At 40.7% G+C, this 21697-nt stretch overlaps 1 protein-coding gene across 1 annotated transcript; it reads right to left on the reverse strand.

The window, feature by feature from the left end:
- Positions 1-731: 731 nt before the first annotated feature.
- On the reverse strand, positions 732-21389 carry slc2a1b (solute carrier family 2 member 1b). Its single transcript, XM_073468012.1, has 10 exons — positions 20952-21389; positions 10462-10557; positions 6174-6334; positions 5691-5931; positions 5412-5574; positions 5065-5252; positions 4772-4876; positions 4049-4150; positions 3728-3931; positions 732-3505 (listed from the first exon to the last, which is right to left on the reverse strand). Exons 1-10 carry the CDS (start codon positions 20964-20966, stop codon positions 3305-3307), a joined length of 1476 nt encoding a protein of 491 aa, XP_073324113.1. The 5' UTR covers positions 20967-21389; the 3' UTR covers positions 732-3304.
- Between the last annotated feature and the right edge of the window lie 308 nt (positions 21390-21697).

Genomic DNA, 21697 nt, shown 5'->3' on the forward strand with positions numbered 1-21697 from the left:
TCCTGTGAATCTTTAACGTGTTAAAATAATGTGTCCTCCTTCTGTATGTCATTAAGTTTCTTTGTTTTTTTATTTGTTTTTTTTTTATCAAAAATGTGTCCTCCAATATCTTTTTGTCATGGTCTTGTCATTTCAGTTTCATTGGATTTGTGTTTCATGTGTTTTCTGTTTTTTGTGGCGTCTTTTGCTGTTTCCCTCCTGTGTTCTTGTGCTCCTCACCAGCCAGGTTATTTGTTCCCAGTGTTCCTCCCCAGTCTGCTTACCCTCCACACCCGCACCTCATCCCCTCATTAGTTTAGTTTGTATTTCAGTCCGATCTTTAGTTCAGCCTTTGTTGAGTCCTCTGTTGTGTTTGCCTGTTCCTTGAGTTGCCGTGATCTTGAATAAATCTTCATCCGTCGCACTTCCTGCATGCCGTCTCCCGCCATTGGGTTCACCTTCCCTGCTTTCATCATGACACTTTTTTAGTCGCTGATCGATGGGGAAGTGGTGAAATGATAATGTGTCAGTTTCCCTGGAACACAACAGCAGTCAAGCTTCCCACCTTGAGTCAGATGAAAATGGCCACTGAATGAATGCTGTTTCCCCATAAATCGGGAACTGTTTGCTTACATGTGCACCCTATCAACTTTTTAATTTGGAGCCGTTGTGCTGCCCCCTAGTGGCCAGAAATCAGTTATTGCAGCTTTAATTCGAAACAAAAGGACAAACTGACCCCAGAAAACTCGAACTCTGTGTGTATGATTCATTTTATTCAGCCATTAAACCACTTACATAAGACTGTACTCAGGACATCATATATCACAGTTCACATTCCAGCACCATACACACAGATCTTTTATTATTACAAACATTAGAATATGCTCTGTGCACTAAAAATGAAAACACTACAAGGCGTCTCATTAACACAATCCTTACATGAGAAATCTGAATTAGAATCATGATAGCATTATTAGGCCACAACAAATCTTTAGATATAAAATCAAAAGGGAACAGAAGCATGAGAGCTAAATTCATAGATATGTACATCACTACAGTACTAATCATTCATTTATCTAGTATCTAAGTTTAAATATTTTATAATTTTGGAGTGGGTGGGGCTGTAGTGTGTTTTCATATTTACATCATGTCGCGTTCAGACCACCAACCTGGGCCATGAGTAGATTTTCAAAGGTGGCTACATTAAGATTTAAATGCCCGAGCAGGATTGTGATCTATATACATAAATAAAATACAGTTTTGATATTTGTGATCAGTCTGTGCAGGGGGAGTGCATTATTTTGCTGGTGAGGATGTGTGAAAGGCACAGAGCATGGATGTTACAGTGCTTTCCAGGACGAGTGAAGTGACCCATCCAACGACAAAACGACTATAAAGATCTACTATTTACAATAATTAACAACCAATTATGGAATGATTAATATGGAATTTGACTTCTGGGTTGGATTTGGATCAAAGCCCTCTGATAAAAATTTCCATATATACTCACAGCTGTGTGCTCAAATACAAGACCTAAATAGATATGAACAAATGATACAATTCCACACATTCCCATTTCAGAAACAACAAGTAATCCATCAGCAGTACTTAAGTCTCTCTTCAGTAACAAAGATTCCACACTGTGAGTAAAAAACAACAACTGAAACAGCCTTTTTCAGTAACAAGGAAGTATCTCTGTGAATAATAAAGTGCTGCTAAAAAGATCCTCAACTTTTAAAAAGAAGAAAAGGTCAACAAGTGATACAGCAGTCATAGACGGCGATTTTTTTTACAGCTATGCAAAGTGAGCCAGACTAGATATATTCTTTCACCAGCTACCGTATACAGTATAGCACAAAGACAGAAAGCTAACAATACTGCACCGTAACAATTTGTGGCCGCCTCCCTGGACACATAATGGCGATTGTGGAGTGCAGGGAACACTGGGAGTTCGACCCAAACACTTTCAGGTGACATTCATTTTTGGTCCCTGTTAATTCTTTCTTTTATTGTGTCAGATTTCTGAAGATACTTTGAGGAACAGCACGCAACATTGCAGCTCCTCTTTGTGTGAAAAGATCCAGACAGCTCTCGGGATAATTCAGCAGACTTTTGGAAGCTCCACAGGTGCTCTCAACTCAAAAATACTTAAAGTGAAGATTGTCCGCGGACAGTAGCTGTCAGTCTGGATCAGGTCGATCTGACCTGAAACTGCTCCGACTGGATAAGGCTGAGAGGCTGAAGGCAGAGGAGGCTGGATTTTTTTTTTTTTTTTTTCCTGCAGGCACTTAAACTCACAAATGCTCCGGTTCTGTGAGACAGATTTTTGGTTTTTGGGGCTGCTGATTGTGAGAGCGTACTTATCTCATGTTATGGCAAAATGGGTGGATGATTTATTTATTCAACCTCACTGCCGGGTTCTGGTGCTGATCTGTGCAGATATTGCTCCTCTTGTGCGGATCCACTTCAATATCAATTTAATCAAATGTGCTGCTAGACAGACACTGTGTAAAAATAAATTGTGAATTCTTTGTGTTGTCAGTTTTGTCTTTATGACCACAAATCTTTTTAAATTTTGTGTAACAATACAAATAGTAAAATATCATCCAGCTGGAGTAAATGAGTAACAATAAAGCATAATATGTTAAGTCTAAAAAAATTCATATCCTCACAGCACTACACTGTGTACTCAGTAACTTTAAAAAGGTAAAAATAATTTATTCCTTATCAGTGGAGCATTTGGACCTTGTCTAAGGGCAGTGCACCATCTGGTGGAGAGCTGTGCAGCATCTACAGTGCTCTACAGTCTACAGTGATACAGCTTTACAGTATGATTGATAAAAACAAGTATTCTGCACAGTGAACTGATCTCTACAGCAATATTAAATCAGATAATAATAAACTGACTGTAACCGGCTACAAAGAACAGAGCATAAGCACACATCAGTAATATATTCAGTGAAAAAAGGGTTTAAAAAAGGTTTGTTGATTGATGCAGACACACCTTTTCCTCCGTTAGAATATCTTAAAAATATTAAAAACCTTCCCCATCTATCCTCGACTCCCCTCTCCACATCCACCAGGCGACATAGTGCCCATCAAGTTTTTTCTTTGTGTGAAATGAGAGGGGCAGCAGATGACGTCATGTTGGAGAATCACACAGGGCTGTTCTGTGTTTGGTAATGACGCCCGAAATGTGGTGACAGTGAGAAAATGACTCTACCAAATGGATTTCTCTACTTCTACTTAGTAGACCCTTCTCGTTCCTCCTCAGGTCTGAGAAAGAGTTTGTTAGAAGTTTAAAAAAAAAATTTTAAACAGTCACTCAGAGCTGAGAATCAGCTCCCAGGCTGTTGAGCTCCTCCGGCGAGTGCTTCTCCCCGCCGGTGGCAGCTGTCTGTCGGAAGCCGGCTGCGATCTCGTCAAACGTACGGCCCCTGGTCTCCGGCACTTTGAAGTAGGTGAAGATGAAGAAGAAGATCAGCAGGATGGTGAAGATGATGAAGACGTAGGCGCCACACACTTCCTGTGGAGGGGGACAAGAGGAGAGACGACTGTTTAGTGGATTCATTCCGAAATGTGATCTGATGACAGCGGTGTCACGATTCTTTCTTTTGGTTTTAAGGTCATGATTTGATTCAATTTTCAATTTAAAGGGGTATTTCACAACAACAGTTCGACTCTATTAACGTAATTATTTCCAGGAAACTTCCCAAGAAATTAACCATTAAATACTGTTCCAACTCACCTCTATGTACTGGAAGCCCATTCCCACTATGAAGTTGGCAGTCCAGTTGGTGAAACCAGCAACAGCGATGGCAGACGGCCTGGGTCCCTGCGAGAACAACTCTGCCACGATGAACCAGGGGATGGGACCCGGTCCGATCTCAAAGAACGCGACAAAGGAAAAAATGGCCACGATGCTCAAATATGACATCCATTTGAGCTTTTCCTAGAAGAACAGAGGACAGGACGATGGTTAGTTAATGGTATTTACTCGATGGAAACAACCACCTCCATCATTTGTACGTATAGTCAATACATATCTGTGTTCTTAAGAGAAACCTACCAGCAGAGCCAAGGCGATGGTCATTAATATGGCAGATCCGGCCATTCCCAGCAGCCCCAGCATGTGCAGAGACCGACGTCCAGCACGTTCTACCACAAACAGCTAAAAAATTAAAAGGATGAGGAATGAGGTCAGTACAGCACTACCAAGGTAATGAACCATTTACAATCTGAACACAGTTCAACAAAGATTTAATATTTGCTGCTTAAGATAAGAGCAACCTGCCCGAGGAACTACAGCTGGCTACATCAGTGTCATCTTTTACATTTTTAAAGACTTATTTTTATTGAAAGGCCTTCCTACTATTAGGTTTATTAATTCTTTTTAAATACACTGCTTTAATCATCCATTGTTACTGGTCTTATTTCACTTTAAATACTTAGTATTTTATCATTGTGTTTTCATGTTTATTGTGAACCACTTTGTTTTTTTTAAGTCAATGCTATACAAATAAACTTAGCATTATTTGTATTATTATTATCAATTCTTCGACATTTTATAGACAAAATAAGTTATCGATTAATCAAGAAAATAATCAACAATGAAAATAATCATTAGCTGCAGCCCTAAACAACAGTAAAGAATCTTGAACATTTCTGAATCATCTATTATTTCTTCTTGTGTAGGGAGATCTCTTTCACTTGATACTTTTGACTCTGTTTTTATCTGTACTTCACTTCACTGCTGTCACTTCAAAATGTAAAATATTTACACTTTACTCACCGACACCACAGTGAAAGCTGTGTTAACTACACCGGCTCCAATGGTGGCGTAGACAGGCTGCGCGACTCCGGCTTTCTCAAAGATACGAGTGGAGTAGTAGAAAATCTAGAAGACATGACAACCACAAAGATCAAACATGAGAGAGTTTTCTTTCTATACCAAGTTGACTATCTCTGGTGTGAAATAGCATGTGAATGTGTACCAAGAAAGTCAAGAAAAGATTTATCTTGTCTTTTCTTCAGAATCTCAGTGACAGTCCTCAGAGTGAGTAACATCTAGGCTTTGACACTCACAGCGTTGATGCCAGAGAGCTGCTGGGAGAGCTGCAGGACGACGGCGATCAGGAGGGGCTGGCGGTAGAGATGTGAGCGGAACAGCTCTGGGATGGTCACCTTCTTCTCCCTCATCATCTGCCGGCTCTCCTCCTTCATCTCCTGCATGTCGGCGCTCACGTCTGTGGTGCCTCTGAGCTTCTTCAACACTGGGATGTGCAGAGAAAGAGCAGATTGTTTACTCGACAAGCTCCACTTTTTGTTTCATTTTGATTACATCTTTGGAAATTTTAGAAGCCCAGTGACGAGGACGCAACAATTCTGTAAATGCTGTTTGGAAATGACCTCTTGAGTGTGTGTGAACTCACCAGTCTTGGCCTTGTTCTCTTCGTTCTTGTTGATGAGCAGGAAACGAGGGCTCTTGGGGCAGAGAGGCAACAGGATGCACTGAATTATTGCAGGGATGAAGATGAAGCCCAACAGGAGCGGCCACAAGTCATCGTTGCCCATGACTGCCTCCATTCCAAACACCTGAAATCAACCCAGACACACGGCAGATATATGATCCATCTGCACAGCTTCTTTTGACTTCACCATCTTTTTACGGTATCAAAATAAAGCTACTTGAATAAATATTATCTACCAACCTGTGCAATAAGGATGCCCAAGACAATGCCCAGCTGGTGGAGTGTGCCCAAGGCTCCTCGTAGGGATGTTGGGGAAACCTCACCAACATACATCGGCACAAAGCCTGTGGAGAGGCCGGAGTAGAGGCCCACCACGAAACGACCGGCGATCAGCATTTCCCAGGAGCTCGCCATCTTCGAAAAGGCCATCAAAGCGGCTGCGATGAAGGACAGGATGTTGGCCATGAGCATTGAGTTCCTCCTGCAAGCAACAGAGAAAGAGAACTTACTTTTAACAAGTTAAATTCAGACAGATCATGCTGTCTAATAATCACATTTGGTATTAACTTAACTTTTTGAGCATGTAAAGCACAGTCTAACAACCAAAGCCTGATCTTTTATTCTTCTATACAAACTGAATCCAGCTCAGTGTGTTTCTTTTTGATAATCCTAAGGCTACCCTGCTTTTTGTAATTATAGCAAAGGGTCTCGTTTCCTGCTTACCTTCCAAAGCGGTTGACAAAGAGTCCGACGGAGAAGGAGCCAAAGATGCCACCAACCGAGAAGATGGACACAGCGATGGACCAGATGGCTGTGAGCGAGCTCTTGGAAATGGGTTCCTGGTAGCGATCATACCACGTCTCATTGATGAACTTCTCAATGATCTGCCACCGGGGGAAAAAACAGGACATTTGTTAAATGTTTTTATACAATAAGCAGGGTTGTGCTGAATAGTTTAAAATGGTAAATCAACATTAGGGGACGAATATTCTGTTTTTAATGCTTTTGGTCTTATTTACTGTTTTTATCATATATATACAGCCATTTGAAGCATGCTTTGTGATATTAAGATATAATAAACTTTGATTTTACTCCACTTTTACAGACGTCTAACAGCATCATGAATTACATTTATATGATACTTACTGTATGTCTTTACAAAAAAAATAATAATTTATAAATCACTTCATCAAACTGAGGATTTTGTTGAGGGATTTAAAATATTTTGTTAGGGTGAAGACGTCATAAAATATGACCACAAACATTCAAAGCTTCATTCGCAAACCTTCAACTGAAGCTATGAATGTAAAACAATTATATTCGGTTCAACCCTATAAATAAACAATGACAATATTGTCTGAACTGGCTTTGCAGACTGAATGAACTAAACAGGATCGAGCTTTATCATATTGCATAATGAAACATGACCACAATCTGAACTTAGAAAGAGAGAGTCATCATTACACAAGCTGTTTTAAAATCACTGTTACATAAGCTCTTGCAAAAAGTTTGTGTGCTTTATGTTTTCCTCTTGCTCGAGTGTTTCTGTGTGAACAGCTGGTGGCAGCACCGTATAATCATCACCATTTCCTGACAACCAGGAAGTTTGCCAGTCATGGTTATGTGTCAAGTTTCTGTTCCCCTCCCCCGCTCCATCCTCATCACAGACGACTGTTGACAAACACACCCAGGCAGAGTAGTGACAGGGGTTAAGTGACAGAGCATGCGTCTGCGTAAGTCTGCGTCACACTGACACCTCTCATATGATTCAGAAAGGTCACCACCCTGTCTGCAACCTCTCATTACACTGTGACCTCACCAGTATGTCTCCGACCCCCCATGCCCACCACCGTCATTACCGTTCGTTAGCTCCAGCTCTGTCATGTGCCTCTGCTCTAGTGTAACATCACCTAAATCTGTTTGCAAACACTCAGCAGGTGACGTAGTGCCACAGCTCTTAACGTACCAGTGGAACATATAATCAGCAATGTTCTTCAGAACAGGTTATGAATAGAAAAGCGATCAGCTGCTAAGAGCTGCGCTGCGGTGGAGAGGACATATAGGATGACACCCTTGATACTCTTTACACAAGGCTTGGGTCAAACCCACTATCGACTTTCACTCACAAGACCTCGCTTAGTGATATCTAAAGTGTGTCAACATACAGTCCTGTCCACCTGACATTCATCACGTGCACCATTTAAAAATAAAGCTAACTTATTATTCTCTGTTAAGGGTGCTCCATTTTCTGCTACTTAATATTTATACTTCACTAGATTTCAGAGCACATTATTGTACTTTTCGGAAGTTGTTGTCCGTCTGCCTGAGTCGATGTGAATGGGTCATATCAGACTATGGCGCCAAAGTGCCACTTTCACTAACTTAATAGGCTGATCTCGAGAAGTTACATAATTATTGAGTTTTCTCTCCAGTCTTACCCTCAATAGTCCAAACCACCAGCTGGCTCTAACCACACAATGAAACAAGCTGTCTATTCATGCCGTCAGGCTATCAGCGTATGATATTGGGAGCTGGTGGTAGCCGAGTCAACAAGGTGTTCATTCAGCACACGGTGAAAATAAACTGATTGTAACAAGTGAAGTGATCTTCTTCAACGCTTAGTTATTTGGACAAGTGGAAAACAATGAAGAAGTTTTTCTTGGCAGTTTTTACCATTTTACAAAAAACATCTTGAATTTTAGGTAGATCCTAAAAAATGATCGAGCTCACAGGAAGCAATAAGCAGTGTTTTAGATCTGTATTGCTTCAGGAGGGCCTGAAGAAACAAGCTTCAAACAGAGAAAGCTGTAACTCATAAACGTGTAGAAGCCCTAACCTTTAGCACCACAAATGTTCCCAAAAATAAAATAATATAAACAAAACCCTCAATTAGATTTCCAAATAAGGATTTAATTTGCTTTGTTGAACAGGCAGACGTGCAACAGGAGGAGGACAGGAGCAGCAGCGAGGCCCTTGAAAGAGCATATCTAATCAGAGACCCTACAACACAAGTGCATGTCCTACGTCACCGACATCACTGCAGCCACACTGTAGCACAGAGGGGAGAGGTGCTGCTGATAATCTGAAGTGCTGTTGCTATAAAAAAGTTGTATTTGTAAACTTATAGCTGCTTAAGGGGTCATTACCTAATGAAGGATTAAGTGTTGGGTAACTGTTTTTCTGCACAGGTTGCACGTGACTTCTCAGACCCTCTGTGTGTGAGACCGAGGTGGGGTGTTGGGAAGGGGATAAAGAGCCAGGAGGGCAGGTTCACACTAGCCCAGTGTGTAACAGACCACATCTTTATCGCCTCCCTCTCGTTCTGCAGCCCCTAAAACAGCCACTCACAAGGCACTCGGTGGCTCCTGAGCTGAGCCCAAGCCGAACACGTGCTGGGGGAGGCAAAGCTCTGCTACTCTTAACAACTGTAGTGTTGTAGAGGATTGAATATTATGACATAAGAGTAAGTTTCAATTATGTTAACTAATCAATTAATTATATTTTCCCTACTTTACATCATTGTAAACTAATTATTTTAAGGTTTTGGACTGTTGTTTGTGACATTTGAAGAAGTCACCTTACACTCTGGAACCTATGATAGACCTTTCCCATTATTTTTCTGACTAATTGTTAGTTGTAGTTGTAGACGGATTGCAATCTTTTGTAATGTATAACCAGTTTACAAAACAACACAAAGGCTTTTACATAATAAGTTTCATTGCACAATCCGTGACGATTGCACAAGTTCGGCATACATTTCTCAAGGCGTAAAATTCCCTCGAACACGTGCCGTCCACTTCATCTTCTCTTTATGACACCAGGAGAAATGAAAGAGATCATATCTTTACCAAGACTCCCTCTTCTGCCTCCTTTGTGTCTGTTTCAGCTTTTTTTTTTAAATCTTTTACTAATGGAATGTCTGCTTGTCCTGTTTTTCCTCATTTTTTAAGGACAACTGATGAAAGCTGCTCTCGTTTACAAAGCGTCCCTCACATCAAAGTCCAGCACAGCTTTGACAGTGTGATGACAGTGGACGAGGAGTTCAGATGGAAATTCGGCTGCCCTCAGTCAGAGAACACCGCAAACAGCTGTGACTGTAGATCACTGTGACAGTCCCCACAGCACAGCGTGGACTCTACTCCAAAGGTAAATAAAAAGAGCAGGCGCAGCTCAAGCCTGTCTGGTGACACACCTGTGACCTGGCAAACAGCTGTGTAGCTACAGGGCGTGTTCAGTCCACAAACTGGACAGACACGAGGTATTTACACACCATGCAATACAGACATTCCCCAGGAAATGAGTTTCCTTTGTGTACTTGTCTGTTAATGAAACTTACAGTAGATAAAGTCCATGGGGGTCATGAAAACAGCTTGCATTACTTATTGCATTGTTATGGGGATAGGTGACAGTCTACCTTCATTTAATTTCCTTGTCTGGCTTTTCCCAGCCTGCTGCTGGTCAACAGAGGGCCATATTTGGACATGGACACGCTCTTTTACACAGGAATTATTCAGAGTCTGTTAATACAGATGTCCTTGGGCCTGATAGGCCTGATGCAGTTATTATTATCTGACCCCTTCACCCAACCCCCCTCCACTTTCTGTCCCGTTCTGTAATCTAACAAGTCAGTGAACTACCAGGGAGAATTATCTACTGTGTGAATGATAGCATACACATCCTGCAAAACCAGTAATGTTGCATCTTGATGGGCTAAAAACAAGCAATAAAAACGTACTCTCTCACTCTCTTTTAAACAGTTAAAATTCCTGTAATGTCATGTTCGTCAAACTTTGACACAACAGGGCCTCGTATAATAATGGCATTTTAACAGTTTAAAAGAGAGGGCCTTGGAGTTTTCTTGTGTTTATTATGTCTACATGTGTGCTTATCCAAAGAGTACCTCAAACAAACTGAGTAAGTCCTGGAAGTTCTCGTACTCTTACATTTTTAAGCCCTAAAGAAATTGTTGGAGACACAGTTTGAGGGACGTGTTTGCAGACATATAACTCACCTTCTGAGGGGCATTGATGACACCGGTGTTGTAGCCGAACTGCAGGGAGCCGATCACGGCAGTTCCAACACTCATCATCAACGGGAACGTTATTTGCTGCAAGACAACAGAGTGAAGAGGAAGTTACGGACAGTAGACAGACCAGTTCGACCAGTGAGTCACCATTTTTTCCCAGTGGACAAATGGATTCATTTGTCCAAGAGGTAGAACGAGTTCACCTAGTACAATTTACAGTTGTATCATCTTTCTTTTTGACGAGAAACTCCCACACAGATCAGTTTACGTTTAAGTGAAAATTCAATCAATGCCAGTTTATGGGACAAAGTATTCAACATCACTGCAAAAACTCAAAATCTTCTTAAGAAAACAGACATAAAGTCATAAAAGTCATACAATCAAGCAGGTTAGAAAAACAAACATTGAAAAACAGACAGATGGAACAAAAATGAAGTGAAATCAGAACATGCTCTCTGGTAAAAGTAGGTTTTCAGAGGGGATTTCAAAGAGATCACTACCTCGGATGACCTGATTTCCTCGGGCTGATCGTTCATTTCACTGAGATATAGAAATCTTGTTTTGAGTAAATTTGCTGTATCACTGACGCAAACCTTTTTATACTTGCAGTTGTGCTTCAGCAACTGTGAAAATATCTGCTGTAACAAACTGTTCAGGTTGGTCAGCCTCTAATTTTATCCTGACTCTGTATCCATAACAAACACAATGAATGCACTGTTCAGAATATCCTGAAGTGTCTCAGAGATGCTTGCTATCACCACATTATGCAACACAGTGAAATTAGACAGACCAAAAAAAGAGGCCTTATGAATTGTAAAGGGATGGGCTCAAGAGGAATGTATCTTCAGCACTGGGTTCAGGTCTGAGGGGGTTGAGGAGTTATCCAGACATCTGAATAAACCTGCTTCTTGGAACAGGTCCAGGTTGGACCCAGGTCTAAATGTCATTGTCTGTGCTCCTGTTCCTGTTATTGTAGACCTCACTAGTAGCTTGATCTCAGTAGAGCCCAGCAGATCAGCAGAGATTTTCCTCATACCAAAAAGTTAATAAACCAGAGGGGAGTATGTCGCTGTCTCAGACAGGCCTCGAGCTACAATTCACCTTTTGGTTGTTCACGCAAACATTCTTCTACTACTAACTGTATGTTTTGCAACGCTCATTGTTTGCCGTGTGGAATGAGAAGTTTTTCAACCTAAAAACACGAGCAGGGATGCAAGTTTCCGCACGTACTTCAGATTAAATTTAGAGCGAAATGAACAGCAGAGGAGTTGCTTACTATTTCCATCTTTTATATCAGCGTCAGTCATCATGTCTGGATGATTAATGTTTTGACTTTAGTCCTGTGATTCACACGCACAAATCCTCTGCTACAGTGATTCACGTGAGATGGGCTCCATATATTTTGGCAACAAAAGATTTAACCTTCTCACAGGTAGAAGCATATTTTCAGATATTTTTCTAATTTTACATGTAGGCCAGCATGAGAATGGAAACAAACCAAGGACAGCATCAATACACAAAGTCCTCCGATGATCCATTAGTTAGATCCATGTACAAACAGCCTGGTGATGCACCTTTTAGCAAGACATTTATAATGTATTAATGCCACTTGGGGGCAGCAGTAACAACCCGTGTCCACAATACTAACATTTTATCACTTAACAGTTAATATGATGAACTTTTTGGCAAAAGCTTTGGCGACATTAGCATTAATTTGAATTTGTTTTTCCGGGAACCTAGGATATGTAAGTCCAAAATGTACTCGCCCTTCAACTCTGTTTTGGTCTCCACCAACTCCGGAGGGAAATATCTCGGTTTTTAGTTACTAAATGCTCCACTACATTCACCAGCTAACTGCGAACTGTGTCTGCCTGCTGTTTGGTATTGGGCAAATACTTTATCAATATGCTGCAGCTGGAAAAGACGCTATGAGAGCGGTGATGCCGTAAAACCAAAAGAATGAGCTGAAAGACGCTCAGATGCTCTGTAGAGCTGAGGGGAACTGCAGAGTTGCATGATTATAATCTGTTGGTTTATCACTAGGAAGGATGGGTGTGACAATTAAAATTCTAAATTGAAAATCAATTTGAACATTCGGTTTCATTAATCAAAATTAAAAGCAGGATCTGCGATTCTCACAGTCTGATCTTTTTCTCTCGAGCATCACCTACTCAGCGGTGTGTGCTGCTACATGCTCGACAAAAAGCTTCTGTAGAGTCTTCTGCCATTTAGTGACTCTCCTTTTTGTTTTTGTGTTTAGCAGTTTGTTTCCAATTGACAGGATACCACTCTCAACTGACACTTGACACCATGTAGTCAAATCTGCAAATATAAATGACATTTGTCAGGGCATGAAACTATTGTTCTGTAAATCTTTACAAATAGTCTAACAATGGCACATCCGTCAGTGCTGAAAAAAAAAGTTTACCTTGAAAACTGAATCAGATGGCGACTTTAAAACTGAAAGTCAACTCAAATCATGGATTTGGAGATCCATTGTTAACATAAAAATATATTTTTTATTAATTTTTCCAAGATTAAAAGGTCACTGCTATTATGCTTCTTTGAACTTCCTTAAGAATACAGCTTTGATTCAAACCTTGAGGCTGAATCTCAGGAATTTTCATTTAACCTTACGAAGATAAACACAAGAACCGACCCCACCAGGTTTCATTAAAAGGAGAGTTCTTACAAACGATTTCAAAGGATTGTACATGCTCCTCTGTAATATCACCAAAGTGCTGCAGGCTACTTTTAAATTGCAGTATTCCTGGTGACAGAGGTAGTCTGGGTAACACGAGTCAACAACTTTTCTTGTGACGGCCAGAATTCCCCCCCCCCCCCTGCATGGTGAATAGGGAGGAGAGCTAGAAGAAAAGCAACTTCTGTGTGTTTCTGGAGGCAGTCACTCCAGCATGACTAAAGACACTCAAAGTCCCACCTACATTTCTGGGCCAATAGGAACTCTCAGTTATTGAGGGTCACTAAGTCCGTGACCAGGCTGTTTAGGCTCAGAATATAAACACACTCAGTTTCCAGCGTTGTGGGCTGGGCTCTTAAAGGAGCCACGTCGCCAATGAGGAGACCTACGGGGAACTGATGTCATTCTGTAAGCTACAGCTCGACTTGCTTTGAAATTACCAAGAAACAGCACGAAGTTCTGGTGAACAACTAGTTGCTTTGTAATATAAACAAAGAATTCCTGTCTGTCTCCTCTGGGAAAAGTCTAAATCTCACCCCCCTCAAGGGAAAAGCTGGGATTATTTGCTCCCTTAAATACGGATGTTTGGCTCCAGCTGCAAACGACTGCCAAAAGTGTGGATGGCAGTGTGTGTTCAAGTGAAATCAAGCACTCCTCTGTGACATCTTTACCTTTAACCTACATACAGTCCCTTAGACTGGCCTCTGTGCACACTAGTCCAACATATAGTGATCACAAAGTTCTGGGACTTTAGATAAAGAAATACAGTTTTCACCTAAAAATGGAGGAAATAGAAATGTTTTACTGTTCATTAATGGATACTGTTTTTATGATGACACACATCAAACCTCTCCTCTTCTCTTCTCTCTTACCAACCACCTAGGGTGGGTTTGACACTGTTCCTCGTCCGCATAAACCAGAGGCAGCAGAATAATACATGACTTCCTCACTGGGGAAACAATGAAGTCACACCCACAACAAGTATTTTCTGATCACAGCCTTGAAGTCACTGCTGGGGACCAGCCCGAATCCTTGTGTTGTATCTCTTGCCCTTTAGGCATTTTTCACCCAGCTGCAGATTTCAGGTTTGTTTACATTTCTAAGTGGAGTTTCACGTGCTTGTTTACTTCCACATAATGGCTAAGCTATCCATTCACATGGGCCTGGCATCAAACTAATCTACAAGTAGCCTTAAATCTCATTATAGGAGTAGGAATTCACTCTTGAAAGTCTAAAAAGGTAAATAGTTAAACATTTCCCAAAACAGTTCTCAAGAAGAGGAATATTTCTAAATAACATGTAAAGTAAAGGTTCTGAGAAATTGACATTTTCAGTCATGAATCAGAAGGTTTTAGGTTTATAATACTGTCAACAACGAGGCAAAGTCAGTAACTACTTGGGGAATTCGGCCTGTAGACGTCTCAGACTTTTATTCACATTTTCACGATTTTACCTTCCAACTGGCGATGTCACAAAGAAAAAAACCTCTGACTTGAACTGCCAAAAGGCTGTTTCAATACAGACAAACTCAGTTGCCAAAACCCACCAGCATTTGGTGAGTGGGTGCATGGTGGTAATTTCCCACCATGCTTCTGAAAACTTGGCCTCTTCATCCAAACTGAATCAATGCACAGTGGTGCTGCTGGTGCATCTACATTCGTCTGGAAAATTAATCCGCATTTTGTTGCATCAGCATTGGACTCCTGAGGGTAATAAACCTTCTCTCCTCCTGCGGCTTTGCTTTATTTACATGCTCAAGCAGATTAAAATCCATGCAAATTCGCCCTCTTTGCATGTGACAAGTGAAAACATAATGTTGTTCGGCTGCTAGGAAATTTCTGTCTAGTCATTGTCTTTGTATACAATCAACACTGTTGATAGTAGCTTTGGTTGCTTGGCACCACAGACTCTCTGCTCTTATTGGGTAAACACTGGACTGACAGAGAGCATATTGATTAAAGCACATGATACAGGTTATTAACAGAATGGAAAATGGTGATCGGTGCAAACATTTAATGCTCACACTCTGCCATGCTATTACTTTTCTCAGTCACGTCCACAAACCACAGGATCAATGATGATGAAGTAAGAGGAAATGAAGTAGAGGAACAGTTTTTTCCAAATAAGAATATGTGGAACTATAGCCACTAATATAAACTGTCATTTCACTATATAAACTCATTTCACTATTAATGCTTGAGCCAAGCCTCAATATAACCTCCTAAAACATAAAGTTGATCTATGAGATTCAACAAACATCGAACATATTATCCTGAATTCAATCTTGCTTACCCTAACCGTACACTATTAGTTATTAAATGTGACTCTTATCAGTCAAAATACATCCACTTTTGCACAAACATAGAGAGTCAAACCAGGAAACAGTAACTCATGCTCTGATAAGCAGAGTCAGCTGACCAGTGGGTTATGTAAATTCTCTAAAAGATGAATTTGCATGAAGGTAACCTACATATAAATATAAACAAGCTTGTCATAAGGTATGAATACGATACTGTGGCTGTTTACAGCTGCTATAAAATATGTCATACCATTAAAATTTCTCTAAGATGTGGGTGGTTATCTGGCAGTGATGGAAGAATTATTGAGATCCTATACTTGAGTAAAAGCACACCTAAAGCCCCTTTCCACTTCTAATGCCTGAGAACTCTGACCAAAGTAGGTCAAAAAGGCTGTGTTATTTTAATGATACCTCATAAAAAATAAACACATTATCAAATTATCTCCTCTGTATAACCATTTACTTTTTTAGTTAAGCAAATTCTGTTTAACTTTACGTCAGTTTATGATCGTTTTCCTACGAGCAACAGATGTTATCTTGTAGTGTTTTTTAGTGTAGCACTACTGAGTTTGTGACTCATCGGAGCCAGACCCAGTTTCCTCTGAATTAGGTCAGATGCTGTTTTATAGTCTTTTTTTTTAAAAAGCAGAACAGGCTATAATGTGGCTCAGTTCAGTTCCCTCCTCCTCCTGTATGAACCAGATTCTCACGTCCCACTACACGTCACCACTACAGTCTCGAATTACACTGGTGTGGGGTATTCAATGTGATCCCCGTCCTCGCCTCAACTCCTCTCAGCTCTGTTTAGTTTTTAAAGCCACATCACCTGATCTGTGCTGTGTGGACAGTTTCCAAATATTCTGTGTCTGTTTGGTGAACCAAAGATGGATATGATTTCTGCATTTAGCACAGTTCAGACTGTAGGAAAATGCTGTCATTAAAGATAGAATGACTAATTTATTCTAAGCTTAAAATGGTGTATGTTGTATATTTTAATTAATATTTCTTTAGATTGTACCAGATACTTTTAATGTTGTTTCCATGTTGTACCTAAATAACTACAAAATCATCTACTTCCATAACTTAGTTTTGTTATTGTTGTTGCTCTTGTGTGCACAGCAAAACAAAGGCATTGTTTTTCTGTATCTGCCTCAGGTTTACTTTACATTTGTGGTAAAACTCATTCAGATGCATGTGCAGCTAACGCCTTCCTCTAAGGGAAAGCAGGTCCGACCTTTCCTGTAACTGTGGGAGGAAATTCAGATGAATAATGCCATAATACAGATGTAATGTGCCAATAAAAACCTGCGTATCAACCTGTTAAAGCAGACTTGAATGTCCCATGTGCTTGTTTCCTGGTAGTCCTGGTTATAATTAACTTTTATTCAAGCATTGCAGAACAATGGGAAAAATTGAGAAGAGTTTATGTTTGCATGTTTGACACATGAACTGGTAGCCCCATAGAGGTCATTATTCTTATTTATCTGCATGTGCTGCATATATTATTAGTAAACACGACTGGGAGTGTTTTATCTTTCAGGGCCGGTGAAATTCCAGCCCGTCACAGTGAGATCGGATAAAAACTTGTTTACAGTAAGGCTCCATGTTTGGGAACATGAGTGTGGCTCATACAAACAATATGACTACTGTATAATAGGATTATTTTCATAGTGAGAGGTGACGGCTTTTACAGTTTTTTGTCTGTTTGTGACTGTCAGCCAATCCAAGCAGGTTTTGATGCCTGGGAGAATGCAAAGATTATCAATATCATTATCACTATCTATTCAGGTCATATTATGCTACAACAGCCAGCTCTAATGGATTCTGCAGTGCAGTTAATGAAAAGAAATTAATATTTAAGGTGAGGCCGAATGTTTAGAGGTCAAACATAAGTGAACAACCTTTAGCAGTTCTGATTTATTAAACCGAGATCATTATAATTGAATCGTGAGGTCCAAAGACACACAGCTAGACCTTAAATGAATCCTCTTCACCCAACCATCTCCTCCCTGTGTACAGTGAGACGTGCGGATCAGTACAGTGCGCACAAAGCCATCCAGTTTCTCAAGAAAAGTGAATTAAACATGCATTCTCCCTTGCTTGTTCATCTCAATTAAACCCCTCCTAGATCTCTTAATCCCAACTTTTGCAGCAGAGCCTCATTAAGCCTCATTAAAACATGGCTGACAATTACACTGTAAGACATACTGAAGGGAGCTAGTCATGCAGATGAAAGTAAATCTACTGGGCTGTCTTAAGGAAGGCAGGAGTTGGCAGACGACTGAAAGGAAGTGGATGGAGAGGAATTAAGCCTGTGCAATTAATTCTGTACAATGTGAGGCTGTTTTTTGGCTCTGGACTCCCAATCAAAATACCTGTGCTGTCAAGTCTGTCAGGAGTAAAATGTGTAGGGCTGTTTCCATCAAAACAGAGCAGGTCAGCTGTATGCATGACCCCAATTACCATTTTTATTCTTTGTTGGAGAAATTAAGAGGACTGAGGTGAGTTTTCAGACCCGAACAAAGCTTCCTGTTGTTGAGAGTGAAGCTCTTAGCGGAACAAAAATGTCAAGTTTGACGTCATTAACTTGGCATGTTTTGATTGAGAAGCTGTGGGATTTGGGTAAATAACTGCATTATTATTAGAATACAGCTGCACGGAAAGAATTAGATTTAAGGCTGAAATATATGCAAAGAAAAATATGTTTAAAGATATTGTAATTGCAATACTATTTGTAGCTTTTTCATAGCTCATGTATTTCATTTTCACTGAAAAAAATATTAAAATGATGATGTGATTTTTGCTGCCGTTTGTACCAACCAAGCATGTTCACTGTACGTCTGGAAAATGGTATATTGCAAGGCTGAGCTATTTATTTGTATTATATATCTTAACTAGTTAGTCATTATATCTACATTACTGATGATTATTTATCAAAAATTGTAATTTGACAATATTTTTTGAAAGTACCAAAAGCCATCCCTACCATATTGTTGCAACATCGATATCAAGGCATTTGGTCAAAAACATATTTTCATTTCACCTTGTCCATATCACCCAGCCCTAGTGTTTATGAAGTTTCCTTGAAGGAGAAATATCATGATATTTATCAGGTATGGTGATAAAATATATAATTTTAAAGCCAAATCAACCAGCTAGTGTTGTTGCTGCAACCCTACGCCCAGCCTTAGTATGTTGTGAGACATTTTACCTTTATCAACAATATTTCAACTAATTGTTCAGCCCTTTTGAGATGTAAAGTTGAGTGAAAACTATTGAAAATTAGGAGGAAAAATGAGATCGACCCAAAACAAATGCACTGTTCATAAACCTGGACCAAGCCTACAGCATGAGATGAAAAGGACAACACCTTGCCGGAGCTGAAGTTGCCTGGGCAGGTTTTAATACAAGCACTGTGACATTTAAACTTCCCTGACGGTGTTGTTTAACTGGAAATCAAACTATATCTCAACTACTTCCTACTGCTTAAAGCAACACAACGTACAAGCCAGCTATGAAAATCCTCAACACGAGATGTTGAGCACACATTCTCAACTACTGTTTAACTACAGACACGCATAAACAGCTCAACGCCGCCGGACATAACAAAACACAAAAGAGGGAGTGAAGTGAACAGCCTGGGAAGGAAAGGGTCAAGGCTTTAACGCTGCAGAGTTGGCCACTGCATATTCCCTCGGTGGGCTCTCACTTTCTGTAGAAATCTGCTGTGTCTGTGTCACAGTGGAAACTGGGAACGCAGAGAACTATTCCCATCACGTCCACAATAAACCCATCCAGCTGAAGGTCCTCGATGGACCAGCCAGTGTGGAAGAGCAACAGCTAGGGAAACATTTTCTGACCACCATGTCAGACTGGGCTGCTCCACTGGGTTTAACTGGTCTCACATCAATGAGAGAGCAGGAGGGGGGAGGAGAGGGATGTTTTTGGCGTACGTGCTTCACTGCGCTTGCACGTCTGTGTATGAGATGGTTACCACAAGCCGCAGCAAGAGGCAGACAGCAGTATCAGGCAGCAGATAAGTGCTGTTTACTTTCTGATCATATGAGCTTTGCGGTTAAAAAAAACTTAACCCACAAACCTATAGATAGATGAAATAGGTGGTTGTTTAGATAAAGTATGTTATAATTAGGATTGTATTTAGGGCTGAAAATAACAATTGTTATCATCACTGATCAGATCATTTATTTGTGTCTTAGCCAGCAGTATAATTTAAGCTGTGTAATATTTTATTTTCTGTTACTTTGTATTTCCACTTACTCCATAACATTTCAGTATAATGTATATTTTCTGCACTATACTGGACAGTTAAAGATTCAAATCTTACATCCACCAACATTACATTAAGTACTTAAAACTAGCTTCACCTCCGCCACCGACAACTTAGAAGTGCTTCTTACATGTTAATGCATCAGTAATGATAATATATTGGAGCTTAAACAATGAATTCATCAACTCATGGATGAGAAAATACCCTTCTTTACGAAAACAAGCCCAACATTAGATAGTTTCAGCTCCTCTAACGTGATTATCTGTCTTAAATCTTTATAAACTGTATTGTGATCTGCTGATCGTATTGTGACTGATTACATTATTCCGTATTGACATTCATCGACCAAATAAGCGTCGATTAACCGAGGAAATAATCCGCAGATTAACTGAGGATGTAAATAACTTGGCAGTCCTAAATCACATAATAATTCAACAGTTAGAGGGACTTCTACTGGGGGGGGGAGGAAATTAACTATTACTTCTGAGACTTTGAGACTAGGTGCATTTTGCAAGTACTTCTGCACTTTAACGCCACATTTTAACCGCATAAACTTCACTTATAAAGCACCGTGCGTTTGCATTACTACTTTAAATAAGTAAATACATTCTTGGCCTACTTATAAAACTATCTTGGATATAAATAGCTCCTGTCAAAGTCTGGTCACGTAGCCTCCGCTGACACGCAAACGCATCACACTCCCAAACAATGTGACAAAGCATTCCATCCCGCGTGTCGCTGTGACGTCAAAGAGCCAACGGAAATAAAGTGACATAAAGCTAAAAAATACGCCGGTAAAACAACATTTTTATCACGTATATTACTGTAAAACGATAAACAGCACATGATTTAAGGTTGTTGTGGCGTGCGGACGCGTAGCGGACGACAAATGAACGATAAAAAAGGACGTAAAAGCGCAAAAAAAGTACGTTTAAAAACAAGTCGCGAGCGGCTGAAAACAACGTTCGAAGCGTCGTTCGTTAAAAAACAGATAACGTCCATCTTGGCTGCATCACCGCAGCTCCCGCACATGTGGAGGCGCCGCATGTTAAAGCGCCGTGAACCCGCTGAACTCGGGAGCTGCTGCTCACTGACAGCGCGGAGCTGAGGAGCCGGGAGCCACCGAACCGGTCTGACGGGATTAAATAAGATGCTGTAGTGAAGAAGTGTGTCACAGATATAAATACCTTTCCTCCGTCCATGGCTGCGCTGCGAGGGAAATTATTCTTTCTTCTTATTATTTTTCTCTTTTTCTTTGTCTTCTTCTGTCTTTTGTTAAAGTTGACGGCGATGCCAGAACTTCCTGGGGGTCTCCCTGGTGGTGGTGGTGCCGCTCAGAAGTCACTCATCTCGAAGGTTTTGGCTCCGCTGAAACGCCTTCAAACTTGAGTCGAGTTGTTTTTTTTCTCTCTCTCTCTAGGATAAAACAAGTCTCTGTCTTTGGGCTTTACGTTTAAAAGCCCGGCAGCAGCTTGAGATGGAGGTCGGTGCTGAGAGTTTCTCTCCTGCGTCGTTTTTTTTTTTTCAGTCAGAGCTCCGGCAGCTGTAATTTCACAACTTCGTGGATGTGTAAAGTCTTCCAGGATGGAGGTGTCCGGGCTGAAGTCGCACCGCTGTCCAGAGACAGTTCTTTGGACGGCTAATATGTGCTAATATACGGCTAGCTGACGCAATGAGAGTGGGATGGGTCCGTGCCGGGAGGCCCAGCCTCCTACCCAGCCAATGACAGCGCACAGAGGCGGCGTCAACAAGCACAGGGCAGAGGTACTGTACCTACACGGCCAGGCTGGGGTGGAGGAAGTATCCTACTCACATACTTTACTTTTCATCAATATTCAAACCCATATCTGAGCATAAGCAGTGCTGGAATGTAACTAAATACAGTTACTCAAGTACTGTACAATTTGAGGTGCTTGTACTTTACATTTACTGC

Source organism: Pagrus major, chromosome 6 (genome assembly GCF_040436345.1).
Source record: "Pagrus major chromosome 6, Pma_NU_1.0".
Taxonomy (NCBI): Eukaryota; Metazoa; Chordata; class Actinopteri; order Spariformes; family Sparidae; genus Pagrus; species Pagrus major.

Bases quoted from the DNA above. Each gene is read 5' to 3' on its own strand.
- slc2a1b (XM_073468012.1), bottom strand. The intron at 5,932-6,173 runs GTAAGCAGGAAA...TGTTGCTTGCAG, and splicing joins TTTGTCAACCGCTTTGGAAG to GAGGAACTCAATGCTCATGG. The intron at 5,575-5,690 runs GTTGGTAGATAA...GGTTGATTTCAG, and splicing joins TGGGCATCCTTATTGCACAG to GTGTTTGGAATGGAGGCAGT.